Source organism: Amia ocellicauda, chromosome 16 (assembly GCF_036373705.1).
Source record: "Amia ocellicauda isolate fAmiCal2 chromosome 16, fAmiCal2.hap1, whole genome shotgun sequence".
NCBI classification, from domain to species: domain Eukaryota; kingdom Metazoa; phylum Chordata; class Actinopteri; order Amiiformes; family Amiidae; genus Amia; species Amia ocellicauda.
Genome location: NC_089865.1, coordinates 10,685,260 through 10,708,896, shown reverse-complemented (window position 1 = coordinate 10,708,896; position 23,637 = coordinate 10,685,260). Strand labels below are relative to the sequence as shown.

At 36.2% G+C, this 23,637-nt stretch overlaps 1 protein-coding gene across 3 annotated transcripts in view; it reads right to left on the bottom strand.

Annotated features, from left to right (window-relative positions):
- Positions 1–16,144, bottom strand: part of LOC136711287 (sodium-driven chloride bicarbonate exchanger) — a 59,276-nt gene extending 43,132 nt beyond the window's left edge. For 2 of the 3 annotated variants that reach the window (XM_066687437.1, XM_066687435.1), the window contains exons 1-2: positions 16,021–16,144; positions 10,339–10,368 (exon numbers count right to left, since the gene is read on the bottom strand). In XM_066687437.1, the coding sequence (XP_066543534.1) occupies positions 10,339–10,368; positions 16,021–16,068 (78 nt within the window). In that variant the 5' untranslated portion in view covers positions 16,069–16,144. Of the gene's footprint in view, positions 1–5,378; positions 5,547–10,338; positions 10,369–16,020 lie in introns of those variants that run through there. The other variant, XM_066687436.1, reaches the window with a different exon arrangement.
- Positions 16,145–23,637: the final 7,493 nt, after the last annotated feature.

Genomic DNA, 23,637 nt, shown 5'->3' with positions numbered 1-23,637 from the left:
AACAGTGCCCACACAACTGAAACATTTGCACTGACAATTTTCTGCATTAAGAATTCCTCTTAACGGCTTGTAAATTATTAAAAATATATTTTTCAGTATGTTTTGTGAATTTGAAGAGCTACTTTCTCACGCAGTCCTGCAGTGTGTGGCCAGTATTTTATTTGTTTTAAGTTGCTGGTGAGAGGAGATCTGTGCACTTGTATCCTTCCTTTGATATTTCTAAAATGTTGTGCCATGAATGAAAAAAACAATTCATATATATATATATATATATATATATATATACATACACATATACACACACTCACCTAAAGGATTATTAGGAACACCATACTAATACTGTGTTTGACCCCCTTTCGCCTTCAGAACTGCCTTAATTCTACGTGGCATTTATTCAACAAGGTGCTGAAAGCATTCTTTAGAAATGTTGGCCCATATTGATAGGATAGCATCTTGCAGTTGATGGAGATTTGTGGGATGCACATCCAGGGCACGAAGCTCCCGTTCCACCACATCCCAAAGATGCTCTATTGGGTTGAGATCTGGTGACTGTGGGGGCCAGTTTAGTACAGTGAACTCATTGTCATGTTCAAGAAACCAATTTGAAATGATTCGACCTTTGTGACATGGTGCATTATCCTGCTGGAAGTAGCCATCAGAGGATGGGTACATGGTGGTCATAAAGGGATGGACATGGTCAGAAACAATGCTCAGGTAGGCCGTGGCATTTAAACGATGCCCAATTGGCACTAAGGGGCCTAAAGTGTGCCAAGAAAACATCCCCCACACCATTACACCACCACCACCAGCCTGCACAGTGGTAACAAGGCATGATGGATCCATGTTCTCATTCTGTTTACGCCAAATTCTGACTCTACCATCTGAATGTCTCAACAGAAATCGAGACTCATCAGACCAGGCAACATTTTTCCAGTCTTCAACTGTCCAATTTTGGTGAGCTTGTGCAAATTGTAGCCTCTTTTTCATATTTGTAGTGGAGATGAGTGGTACCCGGTGGGGTCTTCTGCTGTTGTAGCCCATCCGCCTCAAGGTTGTACGTGTTGTGGCTTCACAAATGCTTTGCTGCATACCTCGGTTGTAACGAGTGGTTATTTCAGTCAAAGTTGCTCTTCTATCAGCTTGAATCAGTCGGCCCATTCTCCTCTGACCTCTAGCATCAACAAGGCATTTTCGCCCACAGGACTGCCACATACTGGATGTTTTTCCCTTTTCACACCATTCTTTGTAAACCCTAGAAATGGTTGTGCGTGAAAATCCCAGTAACTGAGCAGATTGTGAAATACTCAGACCGGCTCGTCTGGCACCAACAACCATGCCACGCTCAAAATTGCTTAAATCACCTTTCTTTCCCATTCAGACATTCAGTTTGGAGTTCAGGAGATTGTCTTGACCAGGACCACACCCCTAAATGCATTGAAGCAACTGCCATGTGATTGGTTGGTTAGATAATTGCATTAATGAGAAATTGAACAGGTGTTCCTAATAATCCTTTAGGTGAGTGTATATATATATGATTTTTTATTTTTTAATTCAAATACTATTAGGATATCTACACATCTATACATTTGGAATCTAATGCAAACAAAAATAATTAGCCACAACTACAACCTCTGAAAACTCTGTAGTGGAGAAATGAACACTGGTACCAAACAGTAACACATACGTTTCTTAATGTTATCATTTGTCAGTTTTTTTTCACCCTGAAAGTGCATAGCTGCATACTAGACCACAGACACTTGCCAGAATCTTCTATTGTACACAGCAACCGCTTCCAGACAGTAAATTTAGCTCTTTCCTGTGGGATTCTCCAAAAAGAATGCTCTCTTGTCTATTAACTGAGCCTGTCTGGTGTTCACTTTGAATTCCTGCTACTGGATCACCTAGCGCCAGTCTCTTGCTGTGCTAAACTAAATGTGTTGTTAATCTTCAGTACTTTGTTAAGATGAAAAGTGGCTTTTTCACTTGACTTGACATTCTTCCCCTCTCCCAGGGTTCAGTCTAAATCATAGTAATGTCTCTTTAAAAAAAAAAAAAAAAGGTTTATATCAACCTCAGTTAGAACAATAGTCCAGGTGTCTTTAGAGAGGAAGAATTGTGGTGTATAATTTACCTTTCCATGGTCCTATTATTACAATGAGATACTTTGTTGATGAAAAGATTATAGGTCATTAACCTAACCATAATTAAGCTCATGATGAGAGTATATTATTATACTTGTGTTATCACTGTGTGTGCGGTCAGAGCCCGCCCCCCCAAAATATTCAAACCCCGGTCTCCCAGGCATCCCTCCGAGAGCCCCGCACTGCACAGCCCCCACCCCCCACAGCACAGCGACAAACATGCCACGCCGAAACACCAACCCTCAATGGGGGGGAATTTGTGCTGTACCACGTTCAGAGGGGAATTACAGCACTATAACGAGCTTAAATACTATGAGCCCTGTTACACAGGCAATAGATTAATTATTCAATATGTTCAAAATATTTTCACCTTAGAATTATGAAAAGGCAAATACAACAGAGATTCTGAGAAGTACAATGATAAAGATGCGAGGTTGTGAATCTCACACCAACACTTACTGAATTGACTGCTTAGTAAACATACCATTGTTCTCAACAAAGTCTTCTACAATGATTCCAGTAGACAACAACATCTGGTCTGTCACCACTAAAATATATTATTGATATGTTCAGCAAAACATATAAATGCATGCTCAAGACTTGGCCTAGTACTCTAGGCTTTTGTGTTATATCTGCTCATGAACTGAAAAAATGAAACGTAATAAAACGTATTCATTAAAATCACAGGGAATATATTGAACAAATCAATTATTTTGTGATTGACTCTTTTGAAGGCACCTTTACAGGCACATCTTCTGTGATCATCAACTGCAGTTGCGTTTCTCAAATCACAGAGTGAAACGCAACATTTATCTCAGGGAAGATATCACATTAAGTTGCACATGGATAACTATGGTTTGCAAAACACTTGAGTAAACATCAAGGCATTGGAGGACATTAGATTTCAGATGTTTTACAGGGAGAAATTTGGCAAAACTCACCACAACTCTATCGAGCAGATCATTTTAATCTACTCTTTTTATCTATACTCTATTTAGAAACAGTTTTAGGCCTGGTAAGCTGGAAAATATCTGCAAGTCAGTTTTTTGGTTTATACTAATCTTGCCCAAAGCTTTTCTGTCAGATATTTTAACATCACCAACTGCACAATAGTGCATTTTACTATTTCAAGGACACTGAACCCAACAGCTGTTTGAGCGGTGATGATAATCTGGCTCCTCATACATTTGACAGAGATCAGATTCGATTATGGAGTCAAATAATGTCCTTGTTTTTGTATGTGTACAACTTATCCAGTTTTATTTCCCTAAAGCATATTTGCATTTATTTTTCCACTCAGCTATACAAAATCAACTTACAACAAAGACATTTCCAAGTATGGCATATCAATATGATTTACTGCTCACATCTAAGTTCACTGCCAAATGAAATACATTTAAAAAAAAAATGTTTCCCCATACACAACCATCTATGTGTTTAGCAGACCTAAAGCTGGTCATCATCCAGAAACGTATATATCTCATAAAGGATACATTAAAAAGAATGTATTAATCCTTGAGAGGTTTGCAAAAATGCTGACCAGTGGGTTAGTTATATGCTAATTACCCATTCTTGCCAGTTAACTTTGAATGTAGTGAACATAGTGAATATGGATATTATCCACTAACCTGAAAACAGCTTCCTTGCCAACTGTGTAATTACTGACATAATGATATTGGTATATAATGCCTTCCCAATTAATCCCATGCAATCGTACATCCTGGGTGTATGGGGATTTGTGTTGTTAATTTTAAATGATTATTAAAAATGTTCCAAACATATGAATTTTGCAGGTTGTGAGCTGGAGTAATAATGGGGACAGACACCATGTTGAGTACATAAAAAAATATATGTATTGTAGGTATGCATTTGGTTTTCCAATTCTTATTGCGCTAATTCACAGTGCTGCCACCTGCTGCGTTTTTCAGGAAATGGTTGTTGTACTGTGGAAGATACACATTGTCATCCAGATGTTTATCTCCTGTCCCAGGCTCGAATTATTGAAATAATAAAAAATGGATGACACCAGGAAATATTTTAGGGTTTCTTTTCTCCAGATCAGTAGTGATCTTCTGTTTGTAAACAAGAACAGTACTGTCATCTGAATATGTACCACTTGGTTTGTTTATTACTTAATTTGAACTACTCCAATTTTACATGTCCTTTTATACACATAATTAATCATGGCTTTGAAATCATTATAAATATCAGTACAGGGGGAATAAAAAATAGCTTCAAATTAATGTCATTGGATGAAGCAAACCATAATGGCAGAGTTACTCTCTACAGATGGCAAGAGTCACAGAAACAACCAGAACTGCACATTCACCAGTATATCTGTCGCCTTACATATCATACACAGTACAATTTTTGCATATTTAAGTAGCTTTTTTTTTTTAATCTTCTTGCAAAACTCATCTAATGTGCAAATTTATGAATACAGTTCATCATGATACAATCCCTCCTCTTCTTCCCCTCCCACACACACCTTTCCAATCCAGTAATATATTAAGCCATATGTTCATTTTTACTAGTCTGCCAGTCTCATAAATTGTTAACTTGAGTAGGACAAGCTCTCATCTGGGGAGTACCATAACCCATCTGTCACAAAAATCGCAAAGACCTTTTGATTACAGAAAGGCAATGCTTGGTTCTACAGATATGTCTACGATAAAATTATTAAAAAATGCATTTCAACACTCTTTTAAACTGACTTCACAGTACCCCAATTAACAGTTGGGTCGAATACATTTTTTTGTATTACAATATTTATTAAACTTATTTTTGAGACAATATTTGTTTTTGCAATTTTTAATTTGTAGTGTCTGTTAGATCAACTTTACTTTTACCCTAATTTATTCCACAATCTTTATGCAACATTCCCTTATCCACCTTAATCTCAGGTCAGCATATTTGTATTTTGTAATGTCACTTATAAAATAGAAAGTACAAACATAAATCAGGTACATTTGTACAAGTATAGCATTTTGCTAGATCTTAGGAGATGTGCAATAATAAAGTGGCTTCATTTTTTGGTTATATTTTTAATATGGAAAGGCAATTTAGCTATTGATGTAAAGGTTCAATCTTTTTAAAAATTTAAAAATATATACATTTGGATATGCAACAACCCTTAGTAATAATTACATCTCCAGACATACAAGATATGGTCACAAATGCTATCAAACAGGATACATTATGTTAAGAATTTGTACTTAGAAATAAATGGATCCATACCTGACAGTTCAGATTACTGCATGGGTCTGTGGCCCCCGAATGCATGACCTCTTTCTTGAAAAGCCCCAAATTTGCCTTTTCTATTACAAACAGATAAGGCAGCTCAGAGCCATCTATGAGCCAGCATCCGTTGGGATAGCCTTCCTGCACAGCAGTCTAGTTAGTCATCATGCCAGAAAGCACATATAAGTGCTGTGTCTGTTGATCCACAGAACCTTAATATTTTTGACAGCTGTGCATTTACAATCAACCAATCCCATGTGAGATTAAAAGAGTGACATCACTGATGCTGTTGCTGCTTATCTAAGAAGAGTCTGTGCTAAGCCCGAGTATTCCTCTTTGGTGGCATTTTAAAATTAAAGCCCTGGAGCATCTCTCCGTTGCCTGCTTTGCACTACACTTCCCCCAAGGCATTCTGAGAATACTCTTAATATCTGCAACTGACCTGTCAGGATATTGGATACAGCTGACCTTGGCTTTTGCTCAGTAAAGGACATGTGAGAAACACTAGGATGAGAAAATACATCAATTAAGCCTGTGCATATGGTATAGCAGATTTAAAAGGTGTTTTCTTATGGATTTAAGCTATTTTTACACTGAGAAGTAATGATATTGTACAAATATAATCCAGGAAAAATAAGAAAAATGACAAGCTCCTGCAATTGTTCTGCATGTTATATAGAATATACCCCATAACATCACTTATCTACCATCTTATATGTGCATAATACATCCAAATTTTAAGCCTTTCTACATTGGAGAACAGATGGAACTTATCTGTTTTTAGTTAGCCAAATAAAGCTAAATATATTTTGTACATCTAGAGAAAGGACAAAAGACAGGTTAAATAGGTTGTTTGGTCTCCTTAATACCCTGATCTGTGTTCTACTATGTAGTCATGAAGGTTTAATAACCACAGTATACTAAAGTGATAAAATAATTTAAGAAACTATATTCAGAGAATTCCCATCAGGGTAACCTATTTAAGTCTAAATAATCAATAAGCAATTATTCCGTAGGATATCAGAAGGATATCACGATGAGTATAGACATGATCCTAAGTCTATCTAAAATCCTGTTTAAATGATTACCAAGAAGACAGACAGCAAGCAAGCATTTTGGCACGATCATAGTGAAAACTAAATCGTTGTCACAGGGTATGACTGCAGAGTCTGAAAAGACAAAGCTTGGTGCAAAATGTCCTGACCAGAAAAACAGAGCTAAACTGTGTGCTGAATCAGCAGTGTAAGGCTGCTGGGATGGAAAAACAGAAATATCAGTCTCTTCTTCCCCTGTGAAAGTATTCAGTAATGGATATGTAATCAAAAATTCAAAAATAGCACCTCAGTGTTATAAGATACTATAATAAGGACAGGCAAGGACAGAAGTAAATACCTAATACAAACAAGGGGCTCTGGGACAAATGTAATTTATGCATTTCATAAACATTAAATAAATGTAATTCCTTTAAAAAATATATATATATATATATATATGTATATATATATATATATATAGATTTTAGCATTTAAAAAAATGTGCAAAGGTTCTATTCTGCAGATACTCTTGTTATTTTTGTCTACGTATAATATGAAAAGCATATCATGTGATCAAATGTAGCTCGTTTGAGTTAATGTGAGAGCAAAAACGTTTTTTTTAACGGGATTCGTTTCTTTCCTCATATTACGTGCATGCGTTTGTATATTACAAGAGAAGAAAATGATATTTGAACTACTCAGTAATATAACATTTCAGTACACATTTGAAGATATAACAATGAAAACACTTTACTCACATGAAACTGTAACCCATTGTCATGAAGAGAACCTGAAAGATGAAGCTTTAGCAAACACAAAGCAGACAGTCACTCATTGTAGGTCTTGAGTTATCCCACTGGCTCATTATCAGGACACGAGAAGTCAAGGATCAGTGTCCCGAGAAACTGAACCACATTGTGATACTATCAGAAGGCAGTGCATGGTTGATAATGGAATGACTTTTGAAGATGCTCACTTGTTATTGGACATCCAGTTTTTAAACACAGGCAAGCTGACTAAAAACGTATGGGATAAAACAAACACAGTATTCTACACAAAGCCTGAACACATATAATCAGTATGTCCCCTGTAGCATCCTGTAGTATGTCAGGCCTGCTGTGTGCAAGCCGTCCATTATGTACGAAGTATGTCAGGGAGGAAGTGTGATTACAGTGGCCTCTGCTGAGAAGAATCTGAGCTGCATCTACGCTGTACAATACGTACAAAAACACAAAGGCAGGCTCTGCAAGATGGTTACCATTATATGAAGTAGTAAGATGATTGGTCGAGGTGCTGATGCTAAAATAGTGTCCTATGGCAGTTGGCATGCTCGTCGCTTTGATTCTAGAAGCATATTTAAATGATGTGTATTTTATGAGTTTATACCTTCACTGTTCATATATTTATATAGATAGATAGATAGACAGAAAGATAACTCCTCCACTAATGCTATAATGGATTAAGAGAGGGTAGACTAATTGTTTCTCAACCTTTGAATTTGCAGGGTAGCTTGGATCCTCTGCTTTCAGAAATTCTGTGTTTGTTTCCAGGAAGGGTCTTTACTAAGAATATGTCCACTTGCAAATCCTCTTTAAAGATTTGCTTCAGTTTAATTCACCAAAGAAAATACCAGCAAAATACAGAATATTTGAGCAAATGCTTTGTTATTTTGTTGTTAATTTGACTATTTTCTAATTTGCTTTCCTGACTAGTTCAGCATAATCTTTTCATAAAAATTACACAAAATAGCACAACTTTTTCGTTTTTAGGGGTTATACTTAAGTAAGCCAAAATAAAACAAGTTTTTGCCTAGTTGAGAAAGATTATATTTCTGTTATTTACTGGAATGGTACTGTATAGGTGGAAAGGAGAAGGCAAAGAATTAAAGTCTCTATCTAGGATTTTTTAAGTATAATTTGTCCAACTAAATATCTTTGCCTTTTATTCATTCACAATTTAACAATACAATTCCCACAGTTATTGGGGGACTGCCTGTAACTACCATTTACAAACCTCTCCATTTCTCTTGCTTCTTGCATATTAACCCACCATGCTATCTGTTATTAAATGATTTAATGAGCTGAGCTGTGTCATGTCACAAGTACAGAATTAAAAATGACATCTGGTCTCTCCACACAAAAAGATGCAACAGTACAGCAAGAGATGATCCAACTGGAACAAGTCTACAAAGGCTATTATGGAGAGGTCCTTTTCACAAACAGCTGAGTAATGTTAAATCAAAGTGCTTATCATTATTATTGCTTACATAAATATGCATCCCTCAAACAGTCCCCGAAACATTCACTGCCAAACCATCCGCTGTTTTCCACACTTCCAGTCCACAGCAGAAACAACACATCTTTTCATTGTAAGGAGCACGAATGTAGTTTCCCCAATAACACTGCAGGCTCACAAACACACAGCTGGGGTTGCTGTTGTGCAACAATCAGACGACACCCCGCTGAATCATACCCACACACCCCCAGCAGTGGCACATTATCAAAATTATTGGTATAATTATTAACTCAAACAATCTCAAACAACATATTAGTTTGGTCCATCCTGTCTGGGCTTTAAAAATAAAGTGTACATATCACTTGATGTAACATGACATTAAACAAAGATCTATGGATAAGGTTTCCAAGAAAATCAGGAATGTTCATGATACGGTGTTAGTCTGACACGGTTAAATCCTATCTGGATTGATTTAATAACTTCAGTGTTTAGTAAGCAGCTTACAGAACATGTATAGGGTAGCCTAAGAAAACCCTTCAGAACAAGCTGTGAACACATCTCAGATTTCAGTAAAGTGCAAATCATATATTCAAACTTATCTGAAGTGTCAGATTTCAGCCAACATTTCTATAAATGCAGCAATGATGTAGGACACTGAGACTAAGGCTACCATCACCAGTATAGGCTAGGAAAATAAGTCTTTCTCACTGGCACTTTGCACACCTCACAAACATAGCTGGCGAAACACACTTGGGTAACTAACCCACACATAAGAGATAATCCAACTATAAATCAACAATTAGAAAGAGGAAAAATAATTCAACAAAAAAAAAGATCACCCAAATCTTTATGAACATTATTAACAGTTATTTGACATCTGTATATTATAATTCAGCAAAATATTCAAACATAAGCTTGTATGAAACCTGTCAAAGAAGGTACACAATCACATCACCCACATTTTGGTTGAGTCACAGCTTTGTCCTTAACAAAAAGCTTATGAGTTTCCTGCTTAAAATTATGTTTAATTTTATTTTAGAAACATAATGTTCCACTTGTCAAAGACACAGAGAAACAGAAATGGGATGATGAGAGGCTCTGAAGTGGCGTAATGTTCTAATTGCAGGCACTCAATATCCGGGTGTCAAATACTGTAACCAGAAAAGACTGGTTCTGGGGATAGCAGCCTGAAACCAGGAAAAACTCTTGCCTACTGCTGTGGGTTTAAATAATGCAGCCTGGCATTGTGCATTACACTAAATCATTAAACACAATGCAGTACAAAAACCATGAGGTATAAGAATGCATAATTAAACTAAAATTATTGGAAAATTTTGGCAGCCAAGATAGGTGCTCTTGTTTTATAACGAGCATATATCCGTGACCGCTTATGTTAACAATGTCTCTGATTGAAAATGATCAAAATGTGTTTAACAGCAACAAATCTACCTAATATTAGAGTATTTAGTATAGAACAGTGTTTTTTAATATTAGATTAATCTAAAATATAACAGCAATTAAGACATGAAATGTGAATCAATGAAACTCTCAGACATTAATAAAACAGATGTAATTCCAAACTTAGAAGGATGTCTTCATTGCTTCTTTGAAAAAAATACAATTTGATTATGCCCTTTTTGCATGCACAGAAAAAAAAAAAAAAAAAAAGGATTGAAGATTGAACTCACCACACTCTTGTTTCCAATGGTGGTAAGTACCTGCAAAGGTTAAAGAGCTGTCAAACCCAAATGCACTAATAATTTGGCAATTACATAATCAAGAACAATTTGTAAAAGAACAGGGACAATGTTACCTGCTTTATGTTTAACAGAACTCAAAACAAGCACATACAAATTTTGAAACTGGTCATATACAACAGTTTTCAACAATATTCACACTCCTAATGTTACAATTAAAAAGACTGCAATGCCGAAGGAGATGGAGACAGTTATAGTGTGTACCTGACTGTATAATGTGTTGGGTAGGTTGGATATGAGGCAATTCTGACAGAGACAGACTGAATAAAAATAAAATATTGATCTCTGTTGAGACCCTGAAAAGGAATCAAAGACTAACCAAACCATAAGCTTCCATGACATTACCATACAACTAATCTCTCTCCTCAGTGTTTTTATGTTTGTCCTTTTGCCTTTTTTATATTTTGAGTGACCGAAGCATTACATTCAATGAATTCAGCTTCTCAACATATATTTTATTTTTGTTAACGTTTGTGTGTCCCAAGCCGTCAGTAGCAAGTTAGTGATTTTTCCCCATTGATTTTATTTTATATTTTATCCCTAACATGTAACATTAACATTCACATAATTTGCTTTCCTTCCAAAATCAACCAAAGCTCTCCAGGTCAATGTGAAATAATGGTTGGGTTTAATTGCTATGATTTATTCAGTATTTCTGGAAATTGTCCAGAAGTGTGACAACTAATTTTAGCCTTCTATGCCTGGATTTATAGTGCATATTTTGTGGTTTAGATATTCTTCACGTGATATACACATTGTTTCCTTAAAAGGCAAATGGATTTGCCTCTTATCCATTGAACAAACTAACAGTTAATAACAGGACTAATAAACAGACACACTGTCTGAGACACGAGATGGAAATCATGCCTTCACCATTTTGTTCCCAATTTAAAATTCAAAGGAATTTTAGAAGAGCAAAAAGCTTTTAAAGCTTAATATGATGATACTTTGAACCAGAGTATATGAATCACATTAAATTAGGATCAATAGCTTTTTATTCTGGAAGAGGGGTGGGGTGTTGTACTATAAATATGTACCACTGGGCAAACATAAAATCAACATTTTCTTTCCCAATCTGATCAATAATCTTTAATGCACTTAGTGAACATACTTAATTTATAATACTGTCTGGTACAGATATGCCAGGAGAAACTATTTAGAGAAGGGGATACATAGCAAGTTCTCTATGTTTTAATATGCAATTTAAAAACATTAACCTTTTTTCACATAGGAGTTGCTAACTACCTTTCCATGTAGCAGGGAGGGAAACAGCATTCCATTCCATATTTTAAAAAATGTAGATTTTTGTTAATAAGCCAAAGCAGAGTAAATTGACACAGGCAGCTGTGTACATTAAATCAGTGGTTCTCAATTGACCCAGGGACCCCTTTGCCGCTGAGGACCCCCACCTACCAAAGGATGATGGGGGGTGCTGACAGTATAAACTTGTGAGAGCAGGAGGGGGGGGGGGGGGGAGGCCTTGACGGTAAAAATTTGTGAGAGCTTTAAATAACATTCTAAGTGTTCACTTTTCTACTTCTTCGGCATAAATTACAATAAAAATGCAAGAGTATAATTTTAATGTCTGATACTGTCCATCTGCAAATTGGTGACTTGTAATCTAATGATGTGTAGAAAATGCTTATCACATTTGAAGTACAATAATTAGCAAAATTACAAATTACAGTTGATCTAAGTTGTTAATATATGTTGTATAATATATAATAACAAGTATTTTCTATACTTTTTAATATACATTTAAAAAAATATAACTAAAATGCAGTGTGATATTACATTAATGTTAGATGACATAACTGAAGTAGAAACTATGTAAAACAAATAGCTTACACAACTATAAATGTGAATATATATTTTAATAATCAACAAACAATCATGAAAAACAGTTTTTGGCACTACGGTACGGTATGGTATTGTTGTTTTTCACATTAAACAAAGATCTAACATTATAAAATGTTTAAACAAGCTTTTTTAATTTGTAATTAATTATATATGCTTTCCTGCAGCAAAATGCATCTAGCCTCTTTTCAAAATTATGTTTGAACGGTCACTCGAGGAGTTGGGCAGGTAGAATAACTGGATAATTCCACATGAGTGTAAATGTGTGCATCCCTTAGTCACTACTGCTTTAAAGGAAACCTGGTTTGCTTCCTGTCTGACTGTAACATAGAGTTAATAGGGCAATCAATTTAAAGATGCCATGTTTCAAAATTATATATCTATCTTATTTGTACTGTAGCGGTCCTAACCCTAGGAGGGGGAGCATTGCTTCCCAATTATAACTCCCTTCAGGCCAAAAGCTGCGGCAAGCACCTCAAACAGCTTGAAAACATGGACATGGTATGCATTGTGAGCGGTTTGCTATCCGAACTGTGACTCATCATTGAAAGGAACAAAAAGATACAGTGGTCCAATTATCCGTTTTTAAAAAGGCATAAACAATCTGCTCACAAAGCCAATTCTACATTGCTTGTGTTGCAAGAGATCTTCTCGTGGCTGCTATGAGGCTCCAACACACTTCAGCAGAGATTGCCTAACTGTTTAGCCAATGTACGGAGCATGTACAGTGAGGGAAAATAGTATTTGATCCCCTGCTGATTTTGTACGTTTGCCCACTGACAAAGAAATGATCAGTCTATAATTTTAATGGTAGGTGTATTTTAACAGTGAGAGACAGAATAACAACAAAAAAATCCAGAAAAACGCATTTCAATAAAGTTATACATTGATTTGCATGTTAATGAGGGAAATAAGTATTTGACCCCTTCGACTTAGTACTTGGTGGCAAAACCCTTGTTGGCAATCACAGAGGTCAGACGTTTCTTGTAGTTGGCCACCAGGTTTGCACACATCTCAGGAGGGATTTTGTCCCACTCCTCTTTGCAGATCCTCTCCAAGTCATTAAGGTTTCGAGGCTGACGTTTGGCAACTCGAACCTTCAGCTCCCTCCACAGATTTTCTATGGGATTAAGGTCTGGAGACTGGCTAGGCCACTCCAGGACCTTAATGTGCTTCTTCTTGAGCCACTCCTTTGTTGCCTTGGCTGTGTGTTTTGGGTCATTGTCATGCTGGAATACCCATCCACGACCCATTTTCAATGCCCTGGCTGAGGGAAGGAGGTTCTCACCCAAGATTTGATGGTACATGGTCCCGTCCATTGTCCCTTTGATGCGGTGCAGTTGTCCTGTCCCCTTAGCAGAAAAACACCCCCAAAGCATAATGTTTCCACCTCCATGTTTGACGGTGGGGATGGTGTTCTTGGGGTCATTCCTCCTCCTCCAAACACAGCGAGTTGAGTTGATGCCAAAGAGCTCGATTTTGGTCTCATCTGACCACAACACTTTCACCCAGTTCTCCTCTGAATCATTCAGATGTTCATTGGCAAACTTCAGACGGGCCTGTACATGTGCTTTCTTGAGCAGGGGGACCTTGCGGGTGCTGCAGGATTTCAGTCCTTCACGGCATAGTGTGTTACCAATTGATTTCTTGGTGACTATGGTCCCAGCTGCCTTGAGATCATTAACAAGATCCTCCCGTGTAGTTCTGGGCTGATTCCTCACCGTTCTCATGATCATTGAAACTCCACGAGGTGAGATCTTGCATGGAGCCCCAGACCGAGGGAGACTGACAGTTATTTTGTGTTTCTTCCATTTGCGAATAATCGCACCAACTGTTGTCAATTTCTCACCAAGCTGCTTGGCGATGGTCTTGTAGCCCATTCCAGCCTTGTGTAGGTCTACAATCTTGTCCCTGACATCCTTGGACAGCTCTTTGGTCTTGGCCATGGTGGAGAGTTTGGAATCTGATTGATTGATTGCTTCTGTGGACAGGTGTCTTTTATACAGGTAATGAGCTGAGATTAGGAGCACTCCCTTTAAGAGAGTGCTCCTAATCTCAGCTCGTTACCTGTATAAAAGACACCTGGGAGCCAGAATTCTTGTTGATTGATAGGGGATCAAATACTTATTTCCCTCATTAACATGCAAATCAATTTATAACTTTTTTGAAATGTGTTATTCTGGATTTTTTGTTGTTATTCTGTCTCTCACTGTTAAAATACACCTACCATTAAAATTATAGACTGATCATTTCTTTGTCAGTGGGCAAACGTACAAAATCAGCAGGGGATCAAATACTTTTTTCCCCTCACTGGATCATTCAGAGTGCTGTGGCTGACAGGGGACGCTTTGTCTGTGTCAGTCCCAGTTGTAAGGAAATAAGAAGTCTCTGGATCACACTTTGTCTGACTCTCAGTCTATGTGCCAAAGATCTTTGAGAATTACCTGCCTCCCACACGGACTGAAAGTCTACATTTTGCAGAAATGTATTAATGTATTGTGTCATCTTCATAACACTTTATTTTTAGAAACACAGCATATCCTCAAAGCTACATCACATGAAAACATTAAAGACAATAACCACACAGGTGCAGGTGAAATTGTTGAAAGTTGCAATTTATACACATTATGATAAGATCCTATACCAAATTCAATCCCAGAGATTGTATAGGTTTCTATACTCGACTGACCTATGTTTACCATCTTATATTACAAAAACGTAGGGGTTAATTACTTATTGGTTAGTACACATTTTCAAGTTCAAGTTCAAATGACTGAATAAATATATACATTTTTGTACTTCCCAGTCCCAATGTACTTTCAGCACAATCAAATGTCAATGATCATCTATCAAGAAAGATAAAACCATCAAATAGTTACTGATACTAGCAAGTACAAATCTTTTTCAAAATTCACTGAAGTAAAGTAGAAACTCGGTAACTGCGTATTTTGTCATCAATACATAATTTATCCACTTCACCTCTGTTAATCCAGGCGATCGTGTATAAACATGGTCTTTACTACGCTTTACAAATCGGTCTCGTCTCCTGAGATGTGAAAAGGCATTTTTCTCCCGGACTGCAACTAAATGTTACATTGCGCAGCACACACATCCTGCTTTCCCTTCACAATAGCGTGCCATTCAAACGAAACCAAATAAATAAATGATGCATATGTACGTGCGTGTATATGGTATGAATAATAAACCATTCTTTCGGACCATTCTTTCGTTGTGGTGCCTTCTTTAAGCATGACGTGCGTTACCATCTTTTATTATACATGCATGCATACATACAGATATATATATATATATATATATATATATATATATATATATATATATATATATATATATATCTATGCACACATAAATACCTGTATATACAACTAAATTATTACACACGTAAAAATAAAGAAAGAAACGTGTCTATGACGGTTTTAATCACAATGTTAGAATGTATGATTCCAAATGACGATGAGATTGTAATTAACCGCAGGTGAAATTCTATGTTCTATTGTTAATTACATTAATAATAATAATAATAATAATAATAATAATAATAATAATAATAGCAGCACACAGTCCCGGTTACAAATTAGCCACATTTCACGTTGGATACAGTGATTAACACAGCCCATCCACCCAGTAACTGAATGCTGCAGCTTGAATGTCTTGAGGCACAAAGGCGCAGACATGGACCACAAAACCAGGGCACCGCAAACACGGCGCAGCGGCTACAAGAGAGAGAGCGCTTACCGCTGGCAGTAGAGGCTCCATTTGTGCGCCTTGGTCTTTAATGTCCATCTTTCACCAATCTCTCTCTTCCTATACTCGTATCTATGCCTATGTACCTAGACCTTCAGTATTCCTATCAGGTGTCTGTGAAGCAGGACGCAAGCGCACACAGGACGCGCAGAGCCCGCCCACCTCCCGGCGCTGAGAGGGGATGCACGGACACTGCGCAAAGCATGAGGCGTTGAGCGCGTCAAACTGCGCTCAGAGGATTAGCACTGAGCAAAAACATTCATTTAATCACCATAATAACCACAAGGTATCCATTATGATAGGGATGCACTGGATGCTGTTAATCCAATCCCTAAATGACGTTTTATTTTATCTACATGATCTATTACATTGGTGTTTGAAATCATTTATATGTGTGTTTGGCCAGAGCTGTGTTTTCTGTGCATGCAATATGTTAGACCTTTAGTATTGGATAGGAATGTGTCAATCACATGTGACTTAACTATCATTTTTGCAGGCTTAGTGGGATGAAAATGTGGCACAGGCCTACATATGAGAATACATTTAAAGCATTATGTGCGTCATCTGCCCTAGTTTGTATTTCAATTCTCCGTGGCTAACTTCGAAGGGTTGGAGACAACAGCTGTCTTTTGAAACTTTGCTTCAGTATTACCTGCCCATTGTTTTGGTGGTAGCTCTCCTCTGTTGATATATGACCTTGACAAGTGCCAGCCCAAAGGGAGCTGAAGTTACAAAGAAAGGAATACACGTTGTCTATAAGTGGTTGACAGAAACATGTCTCTGCCTCCTCTGTGGCCCATATATTATCTTGTTATTTTACCACTACAGCACTGGTTCCTGTGTATGTGTGTGTCAGTCAGTGTGGGGGTGCGTCAGCTTCTGCTTTGCGAAAAGACACTATCAGTCCTCCAGCGTGCCAGAAGACAGTGAGTACAGCAGGCGAGAACAAGGCTTCGTCCGTTTCCCTGTCACTTTCTAGTCACGATTGTTGTTGTGTGATCTGTTTTGAAAGGCCAGCTCTGCAGCAGTAAAGGGAAAGGAGTGGATGGAGGGAATAGATAAGCAGTACTTTATAGGGAAAGGACAGAGGTATTGTATATGACCGTTATGCCATTATATTTTAAGCTAAAGGCATTTGTGATCATTCATTTGTTGATTAAGTTTAATGTCAACACAAACTGCTGGTTACTATTGAATCTTGAGCAGAGGTAGAGAATTCAAAGTACACATTACTAAGTTTTTATCAAGGTACACTACACTATACTTTGCCGAGTTTTCATCACAGTATACAACACAACACATTACTGTTTCTATCATGGTATACTACACTAAACTTAGCCTTGTTCTTAAAACAGTACTCCACACTACACCTTACTGTGTTTTTTGCCACAGTACACCACATTACATTTGACCATGTTCTTAACATGGCACACCACACAATAAGTTATTATTATGTATTTATATTTATATTATTATGTTTTATCATGGTACAACACACTACAGTTAATGTGTTTCAACACACTACTCTTCATTTTACTTTATTTTTTTACAGTACATCACACTATACTTTACCCTATTGTTTCCACAGCACACTACACTTCTTGTCATCTTAATGCTGAAAATCCAATATCATTAAGGAAGTCACCAAGTGCATCTCTTAAGAAGGCTCCATTGATCCATCAACCCTTTATGCTGCATTTTTCTAAAGGAAATTATTCTCAAAATAGGCATTGATCAATGCTTCCAAAGCTTCTCAGCTTTAGCTCTCTGTGCAGTGTCATTATGTGCTCTTCAGCATTTGTAGTAGTTTTGATGAGGTATGTGTGTTTATAAATGAATAGATGGTAAATATGCACGTGTTGGTTTTTTTTTCCATTGTGTGAAACGTGTAACACTAGTGTCTCTAAAAGCCTTGGGAATAAAATCATCAGTAATGAGCTTTGCTTTGAAAAGCAATGACACCTTGTTCTGGAAGTCTGAATTGCTAAAATAACCCAGACGAATAACTACAAAGCATCTTTTCCCTGAAAACAGTTTTTCTGCTGGTGAGATGAATTAGTTTTGCATTCCTTTGATTGGTTAAAATGTAAACGAGAATAGCTATCATTTTCCTTCACATCTACACTTCTAGATGATGAATCTATCGATCTTTCTGTCTGTCTTATAATATATCTACCCTGAGACTCAGCCATATATACAAACCACATTGACAATCTTACTAAAAGACAACCAAAGCAAGAAGCAATGTAAAGTATTTTTAATTTATGAAAACTGCTTAACCATACAAAATATAAAGTGAATGAAGAACACAATTTAGCATCACTTATTCCTATTTAACTTCCACACCACCAACAGGCACAGCTCAAAACAGACACACTTCCATATTTCTGAACCATTCAGACTAGATCTCCACAATTAATCACTTCAAAAAACACAAAAGCCTATAAGTCAGTGATGATATACACGCATGATCTGGATCAGTCCATTGCTTTAATGTTGCATCTTTTCATTTGCTTTGAAGTGACTTTACCCAGTACTGTATACTTTTACTGTCTAAATCACTAGAGTCTGGTGACCCACTTTGGTACTAATTGATTTCTGTCAATTATTCCCTGAAGTAGCACCTCATATAAGGAGGAAACAAGATACTCATGAAGTGGAACACGGTTGCTATTCTTTAGTGCCGATCACTAGATTACTAATTCAATTTCTCCTCATTAAAAACACAGGACAGACTGTATTGGATCAGCTGCCTCCAAAGCATACTTGCACAGAAAGTATTGAATTTAGTCCAAACAAAATCAGAGATCAACAACAAGATAATGCTGTACTACAAACCACTGTCATAACACTGTCTGTGCAAATGAACCTGGTACAGAAAGAAAAACGAATACTAAAAGGAACAGTACTGGACATACAATCTCGTACCATGTAAAATAATCTTATATTCTCAGGAATATCAGAGAGCTCAACTGACAACCTGGAAAGTATTTTATGCAAACTGCCCTGAAACTGCCACTAGACACCATCCGTGAAATAACTTTCCACCTTGTTCACCGCTTAGGTGTCAAAAAAACAACTCTGACCGAGGACAAAGACTGATTATTGCCAAATTTGAAGATTACAAACATAAAGAGTTGGTTTAAATTAAAGGAAAAGAGCTTAAAGGGACGAAATTTTGTGTGAACGACCAGTTTCCACGAGAGATACAAGAGAGGCAGAAGAAACTGCTCCCTATTCTTAAACAATCTAGAGAGAAAGGAAGATGTGCTGCCCTCACTGTTGACAGACTCTGTATCGATGGCCAGTTATACCGTGATCTCTCTATTACACCATGACTCTACTAAATATCTGGATTAAAATAATTGGTTTTTCTCACCCAGTTAAAGAGAAGTAGACAATCTCAACTTAATTCCCCCTCAGTATCAATCTAACTCATGTACTCTGATATATGCCGTATATGTTTATGTGTCTCATGTGCATATTGTTAAGATACATCTGTTTATTTGTATGCTTATTTTTTAATTACTTGGAGAGATATTATTGGACAGATTGGGAATGGGAACTCCTTGCTCTCATTAGCTTATTCTACCCAATTTTAAGAGGAAAAGGATGGAAAGACATACATTTACACAATATACAAAGATTTTATATATCACAATCAAAGTACCTCAAAAACAAATGTCTTTTATACACCAAACATTGTTACACCACACACTTACACCTATCATATTATACATAATTACCTTACTTCCACTATACAGAAAAACCTCAAACATACTGTAGCTGCTATATAGGCTAAACAACTAAATCTAGTCAAAAAAAGTATCTATTAGATTTGTTAGTTGGAATATTTGTGACATTCATTTACTAGACTAAAGAACAGCAGTCTTGAATCACCTTGCAAATCTCAAAACAGATATAGCCTATGTCTTTTACAAGAAACACTCAAAATTAAAAATACATCTTTTAACCAGGTATACTCTACCAGGTATTACTGCTAGACTTTACAAACTCAACATTCATAATTGATTGCAATTTAAATACAGTCATTAACTTTCTAATAGACAAATCAAATAAAACAAATAATTACAGAATCTGGAACTCCTGTGAAATTATTAAACAAGACTTTGGTCTTGGCGATAGAATACACAGAATACACGTTTCTCACCTCTACATCGCTCTTTCTTGTGAATTGATTATATTCTCAAAACAAACTCCACTTTCTCTAAAATATCTAATACAAAAATTCACCATATTATTATATCTGACCATGCACCAATTAGTCTTGATTGATTAGACTGTCACACACAAAGACCTAACACCAGATGGCGCTTCAATGTATCTTTGTTAAAGGACAGGACACTGACTTCAACTTTATATTAAAAAAAAAAAAAAAAAAAAAAAAAAAGATATTGGGCATCCTATATGGACCTAAATGACTCTCCAGACATGTCATCGATATTACTGTGAGAAACAGCTAAAGTAGTACTGAAAGGGAAGATAATATTTTTTTTTTATCATACAAAAGAAAAAAAGACCAAGAGACAGAATGTAATTTGGAACAAAAGAGGACATTATGAGCAGAAAGTCCAACATAACAAATAAAGAGATTTTAGAGAAGCCACTTTTCAATTGAACTACATAATGCATAAAAAACTAAATTCTTAATTAAATGATCAAGACAATCAATTCGAACATAGTAATACATCTGTTACATTTCTAGATAACCTACTTAAAAGAGACAAATAGAAATCAATGATACCCATTATAAACAATTCGGAGGGTAATGTCATACAGACCATAGAAAGGCATTAATAACACTTTCAGGATGTTTCATAGTACATTATATACACCACATATCACAGCCATTCACTCTTTTTTAGATAGTATTAAACTACCACAATTAACCAAAGAACAATCAGCATTACTTGATAGATCACTCACAAGCAGTGAATTAGAAGACACAATAAAATCAATGTCAAATAAAAAGGGGCATGATACACTACAATATCTTAAATGCAAATAATCTGTGTTGATTAGTCAGATGAGAAAAGCATCCTACCTATGTGTACATCTGAGCAGGACACAATAGACTGTCATTACACTTCTGGGACAGCTTGTTCGGCACTGTCTGTACACTCTTTTATACAGTCAATTATCTGTTTGTGTACTTTTCTTGTATGCAAAATATTGTATATCAATATTGTATACCAAAACACATTTAACTTACCTGACATGTCATGACATCAGGAGCATGTCTAAAGCCTGAAGAAAGAGATGTGAAAGAAAAATCATGCAATGTCTATTAAGACTATAAACCACATAAAATGAATTTCGTAATATTTCGTACATACCCTTAGAGAATTTCAAATCTTGACATTGGTAAGTTCTAATGATGGATACAGGTAAAGATAGGAATGGTCTAATTGTAGCATTGAGATTGTCTGTATAGTGTAAGCGTTAATTTAAATTATTTAGCTATAGTTTGCACTACAGTTTGCTTTAGTGATCAGATTAGAGTGACATTTCGTTCTGGGCTGGGAGTTAGGAATAGCGGCACAGGAAACAGACTTCCATTGAGGATAGGGTTGAGTTTCTACTCATTTAGCTGTGATGAGTGTAGATTTGTATGGGCCTAGATTCATAGTTCATGGTCATAAGGCATTCAAATGGAATATGTTATCTACTGATTTAATACAATGGAGAATACCGTTAAGTTGTTGAGTTTGGCAGTGCAGTGCAATTTAACAGGTCAGGATAAAATAGTATTAATGTGTTAAGCTTGTTAATAGTTATTCTGTAATAATCTTGAATGTTAATGGGAAAAAATAAAGAAAATCTCAAATTTGAAAATCTGGCAGCAATACATTTTAATGTGGTATAATGACGGCGGTAGGAATGGTCTTCCAGCTACAAAAAGATTGTTTGTGGAGTACGATTTTTAATAAATTAGCTAATTTAGTGGTAAATTTGGACAATCATAAGTTTTAGGAAATCTAAACTTAATTGTGTGGGCTACATTAGGTTTAGAGTGGTGTAAAAAGTAGTTGGAAATTACACTTGAGTAAAAGTAAAAATACTCCCATTCAAACAGTACTTGAATAAAAGTAAAAAAGTATCTACTTGCAAGTGTACTTAAGTACCAAAACTAAAAGTAAATATTGTGATTTTAGCAATAAAGTGAATGTGCATGTATTTGTGTGCGAGCCTTATAAAGGGGCACACGAGATTAATTTGGGGTTTTAATCCAATAACTTATTTAAACAATCAAGGTAGTGCTTTAGTGTTCCTCAATTTGATCTTGAAGAAAATCACATCCCACAAAAATAAATGTGATTTAGGCACAGATCTGGACATTTTTCATTTGGATTCAGTATCATAAAATTTAATGTTAGGCTATAAAAATAGACATCTTGAGGTAAATCAAATAAAATTTGTCATTTCTATCATTTATTTTCAGGTTTTGTACAGCTAGTGTAGAATGTGGCAGATTTTGGTGCCATCTTTGGGCTGTCCTTGGGCGAAGTTATTCCGGCTTGGCTAACGGCACAACAAACTTTTAATCTAGTCAACAGCGCCAGCTTGAAATATTCATTTCTGAAGCAGTATGAGGGCTTCAGAAGAATGTGATTCTGATTAATTTTATGAGACCAGAGTGTAGACTAATATCTTAAAAAAAAAAAAAAAAAAAGCTTTTGAATACTCAAAAACAGCCTTTGTTGATGAATGCATTTTAATATCAGAAGGATTAAAAACTCACTTTGCTGGGTCCAACAGGAAATAAAGAGTTGACGCTCAGAAAAATGTGCATCACTCTTCCCATGGGCGTGTCTCCACCTTTGAGTAGGGAAAGAAAGAGCGACAAAAGCGCTAAAACTAAAAGGACGAGAGAGGGAGTGGATTTGTGCCGTAGATAAGGGCACAGGTGTGGGAAGATGATTTGAGCAGGGGGTGCTGCCGACTGAAAGTAAAATCATGACGGCATTGCCATTTTTAATTATTGGTTGCTTTATCAATTTGTTTGTTTATGAATAAATTGTATGTATTTGTGTATGTATGTTAAAAGGTAGGCTATTTAATAATAAGTGATTGTCTGATATATTTTTCATTAGATCTGTATGACTGTAGCTATGCTAGTTTGGTTGCTAGTTATTTAGCTATTTATTTATTATTATCATTATTATTTATTTCTTAGCAGATGCCCTTATCCAGGGCAACTTACAGAATATAAGCGCAATACAAAGTGCAAAAATACAGTGCAGTTCAAGGCATAAAACATTACAAATTCCAATTTACATAATAAAGTGCAATTGAAAGCATAAAACATTTTACAAATTCCAATTTACACAAGTGTATACAATATATGGGGTCTTACATCCTGGATTGTAAAAGCTGAGTGCAGACAAGATGTTAGGTCACACTCAAGGGCCAAAGGAAAGGGAGCATACGAGTACTAGTAACACAAGGCAAGTAGTATGATAAAATGTTGTAAAGTGCTATCTTACAGGAGAGTAAAGGACTAAATTACAAGTACTGTCTGAAAAGATGTGTTTTGAGTAAGTGCCGGAAGGAAGTCAAGGACGCCGTTTTGACTTCAGTGGGAAG